This window comes from Carassius carassius, chromosome 29 (assembly GCF_963082965.1).
Source record: "Carassius carassius chromosome 29, fCarCar2.1, whole genome shotgun sequence".
Taxonomy (NCBI): domain Eukaryota; kingdom Metazoa; phylum Chordata; class Actinopteri; order Cypriniformes; family Cyprinidae; genus Carassius; species Carassius carassius.
The window spans coordinates 20802701-20820343 of NC_081783.1; the positions used below are offsets into that span (position 1 = coordinate 20802701).

General features: G+C 35.3%; 1 protein-coding gene and 1 long non-coding RNA gene across 2 annotated transcripts in view; both read right to left on the minus strand.

The window, feature by feature from the left end:
• The window catches only part of LOC132110182 (uncharacterized), a 6067-nt gene extending 4740 nt beyond the window's left edge, over nt 1-1327 (minus strand). Inside the window, exon 1 of the long non-coding RNA XR_009424607.1 lies at nt 1191-1327. This is a non-coding gene — a long non-coding RNA (uncharacterized LOC132110182). The remainder of the gene's footprint in view (nt 1-1190) is intronic.
• Nucleotides 1328-2632: 1305 nt separating this feature from the next.
• rgs14a (regulator of G protein signaling 14a) lies at nt 2633-17213 on the minus strand. The gene is made up of 14 exons (XM_059516249.1): nt 17002-17213; nt 14559-14580; nt 14260-14426; nt 13337-13429; nt 12573-12716; nt 12093-12260; nt 10821-10899; nt 8884-8987; nt 8256-8471; nt 5602-5675; nt 5221-5347; nt 5018-5099; nt 4059-4133; nt 2633-3628 (listed from the first exon to the last, which is right to left on the minus strand). The coding sequence occupies exons 1-14, from the start codon at nt 17113-17115 to the stop codon at nt 3471-3473; spliced, it is 1623 nt and encodes a 540-aa protein (XP_059372232.1). The 5' UTR covers nt 17116-17213; the 3' UTR covers nt 2633-3470.
• Between the last annotated feature and the right edge of the window lie 430 nt (nt 17214-17643).

Below are 17643 nucleotides of genomic sequence, written 5' to 3' on the forward strand. Positions count from 1 at the left end.
TTTTGACATGCACTGACTTATTACAATTATTATTGTATTGTATTACATATGCTCTCTCTCTCTCTATATATATATATATATATATATATATACACACACACACACACACACACACACAATAATTTGTATTAATAATAATCTTAAATACTTAAACCATAACTTGACATGTTATATATTGCATAAACTATAGAATATAGATTTATATAATTGTTATTATATGTTAATGTATGCAATTATATACACATTACAAATTATTTAATAAAATAGCATTATTTTATAACAATAGTAATTCATAATTATTCTAAATGTCTACTCAAACTCTATATATACACAATATACTCCATATTACAATAAAATTATATTATAAACTTTAAAATGTCACAATGCAAATTTGGATCTCTGTACTTAATATTTAGACCTAAACACATTAGACTTGGTATGATGTTAGATAAGGTCTAAAGAATTCATCAAAACTTGGACACCAAAAGATACCGTAGTATTACCATAGTAAAGCATCTTACTGTAGCATAGTATATAACTATCAAACATCTGATATAACTTTATATACCGAACAGCTGATGATAGCCATTGACTTATATAAAAAAATGATGGTCAATGGCTACAGTCAACTGTTTGGTTACCTACATTCTTCAAAATATCTCTGAGTAAATGAACATTTTCATTTTTGGGTGAACCATCTCTTGGACATCAGTTCCAGTCATGTCAGTCATATTCTCATACTGTGATGATATTTCTGTGAGTCAGACCTGCAGTACATATTTAATACCACACCAACACCTTCATTTGTTGTTCGTAATAAATTCTTAAAAGAAACCATTCAGTGGGGAGGACAGAAATAGACACATTATTCTCTTCCATAGACACTAAAGAGCAAGATTTGCTGTCTAACATCATGACATCAGAACCAAGGCTCTGAATGTCTGGAAACAAACACCATTTTAGTCCATGTTACTAAACACAAATCATCAGAATAGGACGCAGTGTAAGTCCATTCGCCTTTCAGTGATTCTGGAACAACTGCTGCATACAAATACATCAGTATAACACACACATCCTGGTGTTCAAGACATGGCACATCACACAATACTTACACAAATACAATTAAAACATACTATTAATCGTCTGATTATAATGGAAGGATGATCAAACTGAAATAGATGATGGCTTACCCTTCTCCTGTCTGTCTGTGAAGGCGAGCAGCGAGGGAGTGAATCCTCCTTTCACGATGCAGTGTCTTTCCATCCCTCCCTTTCTCTCTCTCTCTCTCTCTCACACATACACGTGCACACACACACACGCGCGCGCGCATCCCATTCATAATTTCACAGACAAGCATACACACCCACCAGCCCAGTCACGAACACACACTATGGATGAGTGTAAGAGAATGATGAAGGTGAGACAGAGAGAGATGAAGAGCTGGAAACACTAAAATGCATGCAAAAGGTGACCATGCTTTTGGCAATATTTAATGACATAAAGCAACCTTTTTAATGATCAAATCAATGTCTGATTAAAACATTACAATTAAGTCTCTGGATTATTTAAAACAATGTGTAATGAAAAATGTATTTACAAATACTTGGCGAGTAATCAAGAGCAAATGAGTGACAAACACACACACACACACACACATTATTTTATGCACCTTTTGAATGCATTTTAGTGGTTTACTAAAATTACTCTTTCTTTAAAGGGGTGGTTGATTGCAATTTGACTTTGTTTAATGTTAGTTGGTGTGTTATGTCGCTGTTTGAGCATAAACAATATCTGCAAAGTTATGAAGCTGAAAGTTCAATGCAAACAGATATCGACTTTTTCAAATTCTGGCAGTTTAATGCCTACCACAACGGCTGGTAGGGATTACAACAAGTTACTTCCCGGGTTCATGACATCACAAACCCAGATAAACCCCGCCCTCGTGAAGAGGCAGCAAAGGGGGCGGGGTGAGGCCATGCTGCGCTGCTTTAGAAAAGGGGAAGGGAAAACTAGAGGTGCACCTAAAAATCTATTCATATATTCTAATGGATTCACAAGTTTAAAAATCAATGTTCTAAAGCAAAAAAAAAATACTTTGTGGCATTTTTTTTTTGACATTTAGTTGATGACAACACAGTAATGCTGCCCTGCATTTCAGACAAAATGAATCTGAGACAACCATATCAGAGAGGAAGTGACACATTCTACACACACTAGAGAAAAACAGCAAAAGACTGATAAGTGACTTCATTGCTCTAGTTGAAATGACAGTACATGACTCAATATAAGAGAAGAGATTCATTTAAAGGAAGTGTGATTTTTTTACTCAACCTCACACTGTTCTAAACCTGTATAACTTTTTGTAGGAGGAAAGGAGACATTTTGAAAGTTCACACTGCTCTTTGCTTATACACTACCATGAATGCTGCATGACTTGAGAAGACCTGGAATATAGCGTGGAACTGGTTTACTCCCGATTTAGGTAACTGGACTCGTACCATTTACTTTTCTCACATCTGCGAGATATAAACTCGCAGTTCTGAGAAGTCCAAACTGTGAAATGTAAACTCGCAATTGCAAGTTGAATTGTGAGATTGTAAAAAAAAAATTCAGGCAAGTATGTTGAATAAACTCAGAATAGCAAGATGTAAATTTAATAACAATTCAGAGTTTATATTTCATAATTCTGATGTTTGTCTGAGAATTGGGAGAATTTTTTTTTTATAAATTTAAACTAAATGTCCAATATTTGCTTTCATTTTACACAAAAGAGTAGTACTAGACAAATAATACACAAACAATTTAAATGAATGATCATGGTCATACAGTTTTGGAACAACATCGAGTGGAAATTACATTTAATTTAGGAAATTTGAAATAAATTTCAAAACTAAATATGACCTTGCTTATCTCATTTCATATCATATTGTGTCACCAAATGAAACAAAGTGCCTAAAATCACACGCAACACAGTGCAGTTTCCCACAACAGCTCACACAAAACCTTTTTTAATCAGACCCTAAAACTCGCTGTGAATAAAAGAAAAAAAAAAACAATACACTCAATATAAAGTCATACTAGATGTGTTCCCATACCAAATATGTTCTGATAAATAAGAGCACACTTGATATTGCACACCATACAATCTGATATGAAAATAAATACAATTGTTTTAGTAAGCAAATGTAGTTGGATTTTTTTTTAAAGGCAAATTTCTATAATTTTGCATTATTTGACAGGCAGCGTTTCTAAGAGCTCTACATGGAAGTGTCTGTAATTTACAAAATATACACTTTACTCAATCACTCTCAAGGTTAAGAAACCTCAACTCACTCTCTCTCTCTCACACACAAACACAGACACACACACACACTTGCGTAACCTTATCAGAGTTTCTCTCCTCCAGTCTCCCATACAGCTAACTGATTTGAGTCTTAAGTTGCTTGAATAGTGCTTGAATGGTTCTCAGGTCAAAGGGCACAATCCTGTGTCTGGTCGCAGGACGTCTGCTCTTCGTTCCCTGCTGGCAGCTGCAGGAACTGCGGTAACTCCAGCTGCTCTTTGGTAAGTAAACCACGCTGGTCCTCCACACGACTGCACTGTGCACGGGACAGCAGCTCAACAAGACCTGAAAGAAAACAGTCCGACAGTTTTGATATGTCAGACAAATAGGTTCATATTCAATAGAATACGAGCTATGGCTTAGTGCATACTATTAGTACACTGACCAGTATGCAATTATATGTAATTAATAATAAATTAAATAACTTAAAACAAATAAATAAATGCAAGCAGAATAAATGTAACAAAATATATTATATAACAAAATTAAAGTAAAAAAAAAAAAGTTTTCAAAACAAATACAATTAAATGTAACATAAATTGATTCAGTCCTCATAATGGATGGACAAATTATGAGCACTGCATTTCTTTCGAAAACACAGGGTAGTTTGCACATGAGATCACACATAATGTGCATTTCCTGACTTTGGCATTCAGTTGAAGGTTGCATAACTAGCATGTTAATATACACCATAAATGTAAGACTTCTGCATTACCGTCCATGTCCTGGTTTCTTCTGGGTCTGGGATTTGCTTTGGGTGTTGGTAAAGCGGCTTGAGTCTCCAAACCAACTAAAACAGAGATACACATCATTAAACATTCTGAGAAGTGAGGAAATGAGATCACAAGAAAGACTGTCAGTTAACACCTCCCACATAATCCTATTTTTAAGGTCTGGTGTAATGTGGTGGTCCCTTCAGCCCTCTCCGCTCCATCTGAAGAGCTACAGCGAGAAAATGAGCTTTCGAACGCTGCTTTAAAGCCTGCAGTGACCCCTGAGGTGGAGGTTTCATTTGTGTGGGGCAAAAACACTGTGACGGGAAAGTACAATAAGCCTACCGCAAACTGACACGAGAGAGACAGAAAGAGAGAATATCACAAGCGGTTTGCATAACTAAACCCAGAGACATTGATTTAAATCCTGCAAGAAGATACTAGAAGTGGAAAAGAAATAGAGTTCATTGTGTTAGCTTGACAGAATTTAAAGTGTCAAAAATACAGCCCTCAAGTTTATGTATTTAACACAGTCTACAGTTGTTGTTTCATTATCTTGTCCAACTTATCTACTTATTTGTTTTTTACTTCAATTTTAGTTTTGTAGAGATTTTCAAAATTAGACAATGTATTTTGAACCATTTGAGCAGATCAAAAGATTTAAGGGAATAAAATGTACTGGGTCTAAACTTTTGCCCAGTAATGCACATACACAAATATACAAACTAGAATGATAGATTAGTGCAATTATATAATTTTAATAAAATTAGTAAAAAAATAAAAAAATAAATTATATAAATTTAAATTAGATGTATTATTTTTATTTATAAAATAAGTTTTTCTAAATAAGTATAATTATATTACTAAATACATTTATTTTGTAGATCGATATAAATTGTGCCTAATTTTGCATTTCTCTCTAAAACAATTGATCAGCTTAAAATGAAAACTGTTAACGCACCTTTAACTTTGTCCAAACACAGTGTTTTGTTGGCTAGACGAAACACGTTTGTGCTCATGTTTAGAGGTTCATTTGAGCCACTCTGGAATGAAAGGGAAAAGAAAAAAAAAAGTTTTATTACATATACTCTGGGTTCACAAAACTCCCATTTTTCACTGCCTCACACATCAGTTTTTGACATGTGGGATAAAGCGTTTACACACCAGAGTAACCTGCACATCCTGAGGTCGCACTTGGTATTTCTGTAGGACAGTGGAAAGTGTATCGCCCAAATTCTTGCTCGACTTTGCAATGATTCCTATCGTTCTTTCTGCAAACGCAATGTACAGCCTGCACACAAACAAACCGGTCAACATATCGGAGCACCACAGCGGTTACAGATAACTAAAACTAGAACCATAAAAAAATTTGCTAGAAATAAAATAAATGTCTAAAGATATCGGGTATTGCGGTTAGCTGATGCTAGATAAGATGCTGGTGTATCCTTAAAATGTTAAGGGCATCATTTTAACGTTTAAGGTTTTTCAACTATTGTGTTTATGAGATTATCTAAGGTCTGTGTGCGTACAGTATGTGTGACTCACGCAAATGTAATTTTGAGCTCCAAAGTGAGCTGTTGATCTCCAAACAGAGAGCTGTCCTGATCCAGAGAAAGAGGCTGTCGAGAAGCAAACATTCATTATCCTCACAAATATGATGGTTAAAAAAAAAAAAAAAAAAAAAAAAAACTTAGACCAATAATATACTCTTAAAACTGGTGCATTTAAAAGCTCAGAAGACAAATATTTAAAACATTTAATATTTTATAGAATAGAATAAACTTAAATTCTCCAATTCAGCCAAAAAGGGGTGTAAATTTATGTTTCAGTTGTGGCCATTCACCAAATACATGCATGCATAAATCTTTCAATTCACAAAAAACTTTCAATTAAAAACAGAATCTAAAAATAAAAACTAACTTGAAATAATAATAAACCAGTAATAGTATCTCGATACTAAAACAACCCATGTATAAATATCTAATTTCACATTCAAAGCATTTAACCAATCAGAGCAGTGTTCATTAACATCATTAATCATAAACTGGATGTTTTAATGCCACTCTAAATTTAATTCTCAGAGATCGAGAGAATTTTTCAAAAACTAAACCGAGCTTTAGCAGCAATGGAATTTAAAAAAATAGATATAGTATACAAGACATCATGCAGAGATTGAATGTAAAAATATCTTGCACTATTATTGAACTAACTAAACACTGATCTGACTTGAGCTGAATAATGATACTATTGGCTGTTCACAGTTGATTTAAAGCTGAAATTTTTTTTATTTCATAATTGAAGAGCTTTTACTGGGAAGCTGCTTTAAAACAATCTGTATTGTATAAATCAAATGCAGAGGTGGAAAGTAACGAATTACATTTACTCGCGTTACTGTAATTGAGTAGCTTTTTTGTGTACTAATACTTTTTAAAGTAATTTTTTAAATCTGTAATTTTACTTTTACTTAAGTATATTTTGTTTGAAGTATTGTACTTCGCTACATTTTAAAACACATTAATTACTGAGTAAAAAAAATAAATAAAAATAAATAAATAAATCGCTCCCTGGAAACTACGGCATAATGGGCAGGAGGGCAAACTGGCTCTAAAATCACAAGAAAGATGCAGACGGTGCAGACACCGCTGAAAACGAAACCCCGTCATATTCTGAAGTTGTACTCGAAGAAAATGAAGTGAACCCCTGGCCATATGTATGCTCTATTATGCAGTGTAAACTGTACTTGCCTAGGAAGACCAAACTAGCAGCTTATAAAATCTCGACAAGACATCAACCCTTCGCAAGAATGTAGAGGTAAGCTAAGTAATTGCATCGTTGCATTGGTGGTTAAAATGAAGCTTTGACATTTTAGCAAGAGGCTTTGCACAAATTAGCCAAAAAGACCGTGGTGAGGAGTGTGCTATTTTTGTTTTAATGATGTGCGCGCGCATTTATAGTGCGTTCTTTCACTGTGTCTCCTAAAATGCATTTAGAATGATCACAAAATTGAAGGTATAGGGGCAGAAAATTCACATATTTATATAATTTCATATATTAAATCAAAATCACACAAAGAATGCCATCGTTTCCTCCAAAAATCATCATGAATATATACATACATACATATATATAACAGTTCAGTAAACAAGTTAATTAAAGAGACTTGCGTTTTAGACACCATATTGCCTTTTTAGCTCTATTTCTACAACAGAAAATAATTCCAAACACAGCCACCAAAGCACAGTTTTGCGTCTCTGAGCAACGTGACAGTGCTTCGTTCCTGAATGAATCAACCGTTTAAATGATTCGGTTCAATCGCAATGACTCACTTATTAACAATGACTTGCTGACACATACTGGCCATTTTAATTTCACATTTAAAGTATCTTTTGATTTTTTTAAATAATTTCTTATCATTTTAAATGAGTATTCAACATTTTATGTCTTGTATATCAAAACATTATTCATGCATTTGTAACTGCAGGTTAAATGCATTCTTGTCCTGCACTAAACAGTGTAATACATCTAAATGCCACTTCCAATGAATCTTCTGCATTTCCTCTGCATTAAAAGATGAGTTTGTTGATACTGATTTGCCTGGTAACAGCCCAAATGTTTTATTATTCTAAATAACTGATTCCTTTAATTAAAAACAACTGGTTTGAGATTAATAGACCTATCCCAGGGGTGTCAAACTCAGTTCCTGGATGGCCATAGCCCTGCAGAGTTTAGTTCTAACCCTGCTCCAGCACACATATCATGTAGTTTTCAAATAAACCTAAATGATTAGATTAGCTGGATCAGGTGTGTTTAATTAGGGTTATATCTAAACTGTGCAGGACTGTGGCCCTCAAGGAACTGAGTTTGACACCATTGGCCTGTCCCATTTTTGACTCCCTCCCACTGTTAAAATGTAACCAAGTAATTTTTACTCTGAGTAAAGTTTAAATGAGCTACTTTTTACTTTTACTTGAGTAGATTTTTAGACTGGTACTTTTACTTGTACTTAAGTAAAATTTCATTAATGTAATGGTACTTTTACTTGAGTAGAATATTTTTGTACTCTTTCCACCTCTGATCAAATGCAACTTGACAATGCTTGCCATTGTCAAAGATCTTGTGGAGTCATAATGCACTGGTAAGACACTGGTAAGATAAATGTGTGAAGACCTCATTGCCCTCATTTAGGTTGCCAGACTGACCTTATCTTTGCCTTGTAGGTAGATGATGACATCTTTCAGAGGAAAGCCTCTCTTCTCACACAGGCTGCTCAGCATGTCTCGGAGGCTCACGCTGGGTTTGGCAGGGGCCAGGCTGGCTGTCCCGTCTGGCAGGTAGACGCAGCAGTACTTATCTGCTGTCGGAGAACCACAACTCAAGGCTTCTGGATCAGAGATGGCCACATTGCATCGCCCGTTCTGACAGAGACAGAACGAAAAAACCATTAAAAACATAATGCTTTTCCATTATTCATTCTAACATATCTTGCAACTGCCGAAATGAAATCAAACTAACTTTTGAGAGTTTTAGCTCATGTCTATTATATTGTTTGCAGAGATGCGTTCAAGCTTTTGTCCACAAAAACAAAAGGAATCCACTCTTAGCTATTTTGCCAGTTTGAAGCAGCTTCCAGAAGAGATAATAGTATATTATTTCCATACTAAATAAAAGCAAATAGCAAAGAGGACTAACCCTATGATTTTAACAGCAGTACATGTCATCATAATACTGAATACAGTGCTATATTTTTGTGGTCCTACACGCATTTACACTCCCTTCATGAAAAGTAAAAACATTCATTTGGAGGAATATTTGGATTGATGTAGATACCTCAGCTCGCCCTAATCCAGAGACCAACTCCAGACTGCTGTTAGACTTCACTGAGATCTGAGACTCTTTACGAGACACCGTCACATGCTGATACGACTGGTCAGCTGAGAAACAAACACTGTTAGCGTAATTATGGCTGAAAAAGCATGCAAACAAAGAGACATTATTAAAAGGGTCGTGAAATGGAGAATCAAAAGGTTCTCAATATTTTTTAACATGTTAATCTGCAACAACTACAAAAAACACAGACACTTAGAAATATAGGCTACAGAATGGTGTTTTTCGCAGTGATGCCATTCAGTGAACAGTTCTTAAATGAACCATTTTGAAGAGTATTTAAAAAAAATCTAAAGAAACTTTTTCCACTATAAAATAACCTTTTCTGCATTTGAAAGTTTCCATGGATGTTCAGAACTAAAAAAAAAACCTATTTTAAGACATGAATTATTTTCTACCCTTCTGAAACACCTGGTTTTCCCCTACACCCTTCTTTCTGGTGCAAAACAAACAGCTGGATTGCACCCTTCTTTTTGGTGTAAAAACCATTGCTATAAATTAAACTAAAGAAACAACATAAAAATCTGGTACTATATTTCACGAGCATCAAGAGCTGTGATTGGTGTAATATGTATATTTACAGACATTTTGCCATTTACGCAATAGTGATTCAAGCCAGCAACTACACAATTAACTTTGTTGCTATTCCTGTTAGTGGCATGGAAACCATCTGTTATGTATATTGCAATCATTTTTATATACATAAAAAGCAGTTAAAGATTGTTCTCTTTATAATCTGTGGAGCATTTGATTTCTGTATTTTCGCCAAGACTCCTGTTATAATCAATAAAATTCACACTCTGCTCTTATTTACATTGTTTAAATTATGCTAGTTATGATTAAAGTATTTTTGTAGTAATTATGTTGCATTAAGGAGATTATCAATTATCATATAGACATGACCGTGTTCAGCTACAATGCAGTGCTGCAAATGCGATGCGAATAGATCAAAATAAAATGCTATGATCAAAATGGTCACAGTAGGTGGCTCTTAGAGTGAAAGTTTCAGAGAGAGTTCTTAGTGTATAGTAATGCTCATTTTGTGTGCAAAAATATCAGCCAATCACAGCAGTGCACGTTTTCATTGAAGTCTCACAGCAGACACGCCCCTTAAAATTAAGCGTTTAAATCAGAGGCGAAAATCAGTGTAGAAAATTGTCATTTGTATATACAGTACAGATCAAACGTTTGGACACCTTCTCATTCAAAGAGTTTTCTTTATTTTCATGACTATGAAAATTGTAGATTCACACTGAAGGCATCAAGGGCTATTCGACCAAGAAGGAGAGTGATGGGGTGCTGCGCCAGATGACCTGGCCTCCACAGTCACCGGACCTGAACCCAATTGAGATGGTTTAGGGGGGAGCTAGACCACAGACTGAAGGCAAAAGGGCCAACAAGTGCTAAGCATCTCTCGGGGAACTCCTTCAAGACTGTTGGAAGACCATTTCAGGTGACTACCTCTTGAAGAGGATGGTAGAGAATGCCAAGAGTGTGCAAAGCAGTAATCAAAGCAAAAGGTGGCTACTTTGAAGAACCTAGAATAACATTTTCAGTTGTTTCACACTTTGTTATGTATATAATTCCATATATAATTCCACATGTGTTAATTCATAGTTTTGATGCCTTCAGTGTGTCATAGTCATGAAAATAAAGAAAAATCTTTGAATGAGAAGGTGTGTCCAAACTTTTGGTCTGTACTGTAAATTATGACCGTTTGCAATGCATTGCATAAGCCTTTTAACTATGGACAACTTTAAACCATTAGTCACATGAAATATGCATGTTCATGAGAGCGACTCTTGAGATGATGGCATGCACTGCAGACACGTCCACAAAGATGCCGCACACAGATAAAGAAGCACTGAGTCAGATGGTACCTCCCCATGAGCCTCTCTTCTCTAACCTCTTCTTCCTGTTGGTCTTGCTGTCGGATGAGGGCACTTTCAACTCAACACTCTGCTCCAAAAACACAATTATACACGTATAAGCACTTTTTTCACTGTGGTTCATAGACTGATAGCTCACTGACACAGCATCAATTTCCCACGGTGGAGTGGTAACACTTTCTCACACAATTATTCCATTTTAAACAGCTTACACTTGCACTATATGCTACACAGATTCATTTCAGAGCCCATATTAACAGCATTCACGCTACACATGCAAGTAGTGTCAGAATAGATTATTTCTACTGCACACTAAACTAAAAAGCACTACAGATATTTTGCAATAAAGACATTATGAAGCAACAAGCCAGTGGACCAAAACTACTCTTATTACTCAAAGGTGACAAAAAAATTGCATACAAAAACTTTATATTCAGTACAGTCTAAATTAGACAAATTTAGCATTTTATAGAACATGTTTGGGGTTTAGTCTCTTCTCCATGTAGATTAATTGGCATATAGATCCAATTGAGATAAACACCTCGTGTAAACTGGATTTCTTGATGATTAATTTTATCGCATTTTATTCCTAACCATTTTAACTGAGTATTTCCAACTAATGTACGTAATAACTTTAAGCATTACAAATGTGTGTGATTCATGTTGTTAATCATTATTAGTTTACTGGCAAGATACATAAAACAGGCTGTGCCAATCAAAAAATTATAATTCAATGTTTTCAACATTGATAAGAAACCCTTCTTGAGCAGCAAATCAGCATATTAGGCTGATTTCTGAAGGATCATGTGACACTGAAGACTGGAGTAATGATGCTGAAAATTCAGCTTTAAAAAGCACAGAAATAAATGACATTTTACAATACATTTACATAGAACATTTTTAAATACAGTTTTTTTTTTTATCAAATAATTGCGATATTGGTAAGCCAAAGAGATTAGACTTCTAAAACATGGGGGGTTCAAACTTTTGAACGGAAGTGTGGAAATCAATTTTAAAAGCCGAACTGTACATTTCAGAGTCATATCTGAGATAATCAGTTATTACATTTGGAAAAACTGAACTAGTGTATAACAGTGACCTCGTTTCAATTTTTATGGTAACTTCAGGTTTTAACATTCGGTCAGATCTTGGTCAGAATAAGTGGCAAAAACAGCCTGACTTGATATGACACATGGTTTGTGTCACAGGAATGATTTTAAAACATTGATTCCAAACTTGCCTTGAATTGACTTTAAATGTTACCTTTCTGTTATTAGGTGGCGTTGCACTCTTTTTAGACATTTTGCTTTTGAGCTCCGGCGTTCCAACACTGGGAAGAGGGCGACCCTCCACACAAGACAGCATGCAGTTCTGGTACAGCGGAGAGCGGACAAACCTTGTGTAGCTGTCCATTTTCATCAGCTTGAAGATCTACAGCAGCGGAAAATAATAATTTTAATAATGAGACTTCCTTAGGGTATTTGTAGTCAGAACTCTTATAAAGCTGATGTTGCAATGAAACCTAATTTGTTATGAATAACCTGATCTTTTAGTTTTAATTTTATCGTATTATCCAAAAAATGCTTTACATTATACTTTCTAAATATCCAATCCCTTTTTCTCATTAAAGTTCCAAAAAAATATATACTCATGATATACATGTCATGAAATATCATAAATATGAGTATTTTTATATGACAGTACTGGCGTTGACCGTTTACCCTACCCACCCATATCTCATACCTGTCCCTGTGCTTTATTGAACATGTCGGGCGTAGGCGTCTCTAATGCACTCTCTTCAATCTGGGCCGTATCGTCGATATTAACTGCATGCAGAGAGCTTTCAGAAAGAAAAGTGTCGTAGATGGAACGCGCCTCTTTCTTTAGCTGATGGGGGACATTTGAGAGTTTTAGGGTGATAACTTCTAGTTATGACTATAGATTCAGATCATACAGAGAAGAAAAAGTGCAGATACATATGGCAAACACTCAAACAAATCAATGTGCAAAAATGGAATTTCTAGTGAATATATCACTGGGGTGTTGTTATAAGGGTTTTTAAGCAGGACTACTAATATGACAAAAAGAAGCTCAGGTTAAAACCCATTAATGGTGCAAGATCCTAGTTTTGTTACATTTCATCACTTGATTACAATGTCGATGGAGACACATGTGCTGCTATCGTGCCCTTGAGAAAGGCATTAAACCCTAGGTAGCTTTAAGAAGAACCTCTGTTTTTTTTTAATTACTGCATATTTACATACTGAGCATCAATATAACAAATCCAGTTTCTGTACATTCAGTTTTACTTAAAATACAGAAAAAAATCTCCTGCTGATTTCAAGTTATAATGTATCTTCCGAAATCCAAAATTCTAATTTAAATGGGATTTTAAGTTTAAATGGGTTTAAATAAGGGTTTCTTCTTTTTAAAATTAGATTTTTACATTGGATTTTCATTCACATTAAACATGTTCATCTTGAAAGTTAAAAAAGTGCTTTGCATACCTCTTCCAGTCTAGTGGGTGGGATTTTCTTGAACTTTTCACAGGCTTCATAGAACAGAATATTCTCAGCACTCACCTCGGATTTGAGAAACTCCTGTGAGACAGGAAGAAAGAAAGAAAAACACAACACTTCAATGATTCACACATTTAATTAACAAAAGCTCTAGGTGTAAATTATGTGTTTTTAACCAATAAATGAATGCTTCCTTTTTAATCACGACCAGTGACATTTGTGCTTCAACTTGCTACATGCTGACACATAAAACTAGTTTTAATAACCTGAAATCCTGATCAACTGCTTGGATTTGAAAAGAAGTCATATTTTATTATGCTTATATCTAATGCTGCTGTCAACAACATGGGGGAAAAAAACAAATGGTTTAATTTTATATCAGATGCAAAAGCCATATCTCTTGAAAACTAATAGCATTCATATAATTTGCAGAAACAAGAGGTTTGTTTAACTCACAATTCCTAACACTGATATGAATCTTGCATATGGTGTGGTATATCTCTAAATGCTCCCACTCAAACAAAAAAAAAATAACCACAGAGGCCCAAACTGATCAAAATTATGCAATTTGGAACAGATGCTGATATTTAAATGTTGCAAAAGTAAGATAAATTCTGATAGCTTGTAAAGTAAATCAATGTTATATTTATAGCAGTATAAACATAAAATGATAGAAATATCAGTGGTCACTCTATATCTCCAATAATGTGTCTTAGTAAGAAGATATTTAAATGTTTAGTTTGATGATCAAAACAAAATGCAATGTCATACACAGATGACTGAGAGATGAACAAATAAACGTTCCTCAAAGTCTGATGACCATATTTGATATTCAATGATTTTTCTGAGAAAAAATAATGATGGATAATCAAACCAACATTGGCTTCATAAAAACCAGCACTGAATCTTACCGTGAAGTATCGCACACCAACACGGTCTTCAAGCAGGTGTTCGAAACACACCGCCCAGCTGACCACTCGACTGGCTGGACCATCAGCCCCTGGAGGACCACCTGTCCTGCTCGAGCTCTCTGATAGGCTGGAGCTGCTGCCACGACTGGGTAACTTGGAGTTGAGCTCTGCACGGAGATGACAGTTAGAGATGAGTAAGACATGCATAAAAAGTGGTTTAAGTGATTGACATAATGCACTGGGTGACCCACTTGTGATCGGATCACAAGACTGACAAGAACAGTAAAAACAACACTCACCCCCATCAGAAACTGCCTGGGTCTGCAAGACCAAACAAACACAATCAGTCTACCATGAAATCAATGGAGGCCTGTATCATAGTCATGAATTAATGCATCACAGGAAATCACATTCTAACAGCTGCATGGTTTTTTTTTTCCTGAGCTGTACACTCAAACAGGAAATGGGTGTGTTTGATGTTAGTAAAAAGTTCATTAGGAGACATGACACGACTCAAGCAGCAGTCACATTTAGTGAGGTTAGCTTTCAACTGACCCACTGGGCAAAAACATGTTTGTGTGATAGAAAGTTGCATTGCCATGGAAACAAAGTGAAAACCTGATTGCAAAATGCTTATTTTCTCAGCGGCTCATCATGCATTCGCATTTCTTCTTAAACACAATTTGGCAATCCATCTAAATGAAGACACACCATGGATTTCTTTTTTATACAACCTATTTGCAATAACTGCAAACAATAACTTTGACTTTTTTTTTAAATCACAAAAAAGGAATTGAAAGCTTTTGCCAAAAAGGATTTTTGTAAGACTTACAGAGAATGTTCGGGAGAATGTTATATAAAAATATAATTTTATATTATAATTCTTATTATTACCCTACAGACTTAGAAGACACAATTTTTTGATTGGAGAAAACTTGGATTAAGTTAAACATCTTGATGGATTTGTTTTTTGCAAACACACAGCTTTTTGCTTTACAACATGTTTAATGATAGACTGGAGTGGTGTGGATTTCTTGTGGATTATTGTGATGTGTTTATCAGCTTTTTGGACTCTCATTCTGACGGCACCCATTCACTGCACAGGATCCATTGGTGAGCAAGTCACACAATGCTACATTTCTCCAAATCTGTTCCCATGAAGAAACAAACTCATCTACATCTTGGATGGCCTGAGGATGAGTACATTATCAGCATATTTTAATGTTTGGATGAACTATTCATTTTACCTAAAAATAAACGCTGCTAAATTTTTAGCAATATATTTACTTGTACGCATTATACAGACATGTCTCCTAAGCCGTTTACATTGCATTCAAGCTATGCATCATATTGATTCATAGATTCCCCCGGAACTGAACCAGTGACTTGGTTCCAATTATGAATCATCTTTGCCCCTGAAGACATCCCTAGACTTCTCCAAAGCTGCTTTGTCAGATTCAACTGAACTTCTGGGGACAATTATGTCCTCAAATCAACCAAGAAAACACCGGTCATGAAACAGCAGCAACACATTTGCGACTCCTCAAAGCAAACCGCTCAATTATGTCCCTGTGCCACAATCGGAATTTCTAACAGCTGAAATGCTCAACTAAACACCATAAACCAAAATCCATCACCTTCTGGATTATAAATGTTCATCAGATGTTCATGTAAATGTTCATCAAATTTTTTGATTGCTGAGATGAAATATTAAATGATCATGAAACAACTCTGAACATATGCACACAACCACACACCCATTAAACTGAACCGATCAGTGAAGCTGCATCTCTGAGCTGGAGAAAAACCCCCGGCAGGCCTGAACCAGACTTACCATCTGACCCGCTGGCACTGACAGAGTGTTCATTTTCTTGGACATGGCCACATCAGGGTAGGACACCGAGGACGTCGCTCCAAACTGTTCCCCTCTACAGCTACGCTGCCTGCCAGCCCTCTTTCTTACAGCTCTTGTCACTTCCTGTTTCAAAGGGAAGTCTTACCATAGCAACACACCGCAAGAGGAACTGCGGTTACTCTGACAAAACCTCTCTTTCGACTGTAAGCAACCCTTTGTGTGGTATGAAACGTGTGCTACGGCCCACCTGCCCCTGCGCTTATGCACTCAAACAAACCTGATGAATGAAAGAATTAAATAACCAACCACAGTGGATGACCTCAAACCGTTAGGGGCCACAAATGTACTTAAACAGGCAGTAAAGTAACCAGTTTCTTGCACAATGAACTTGCACAACAAACGTCCACGTCTGTTCATGTGGAGAGAAATTAAGCAACATTTTTCACAGCATTTGTCATACTGTGGTGTCACACGTGCAGTGAATCAGAGCAGAGAGATTACTGTGAAAAATAATAATCAATTATAAACATAATGGATTAAAAATGATTACTGTCAGATCAGAAGTTCAGAAGGTCAGAAAACTGAAGTTTTATATTAACTAACAATTTTGCTTCGCTTATGTAACAGCTTGTTAAATTTATTGTGCCAACATGTGCTTCTATTGTGTCCCTCATCAGTGGATTAACAGTCTTAATTTAAAAAAATGTAACCGTATCAACTAATAAGAAAAATAAAGCAAAAAACATTAGAGAAATGTGCGGCTAAAATATACATGGACAATAAATAAAAACAAATTAAATGAAAGACGAAAATGAAATTCGTTTGTATTCATATAGATGTTCATCATTCTATAAAATAAAATAATCTGCATCCACCTGTCCGCTCACCTGGTACGAGTTCGAGCGCATCTTGAACACGCGACTCTTGCTGAGTTTTATCTGTAAGGATGCTCCTCTGGCCAGCCGAGAGAAGCTTTGGCTTAAACCTCTAATCGCCACCATAATGCCTGAAGTCAAGAACACTGGAGACCGCGTGCGTTTAACCTGCGCGACACGCGCTCGTGTGCGTTTAAGCGCTTCATCTTCGAACAGGTGAATTTAGAATCAGCTGACGCGCATGCGCGGAACCGCTTAAAGGATATTTTTATTATTATTATTAAATTGCACTACATAATTAAATTAAATTAAATTAAATTAAATTAAATTAAATTAAATTAAATTAAATTAAATTAAATTAAATTAAATTAAATTAAATTAAATTGTTAATTTTGGATCAAAACTATAAAGTGAACATCTCCCCCTACTGGCTTCAGAAAGCTAGACAAGGCTCTTTCGGTTGCTAAATCAGAATAAATGTGATTTCATTTTCTTCATTTTTTATTTATTTATTAATTTATTTTAATGTAGGATCTTTTTTTTACAGTGCTTGCTAGAAAATTTTTTTTGATGTAAAAGCTTTTTCTTTTTAAATTTAGTTGCTCATATTTAACAATTTTTAACTTGGTAAAACAAATTTCCTCTATGAGGTGT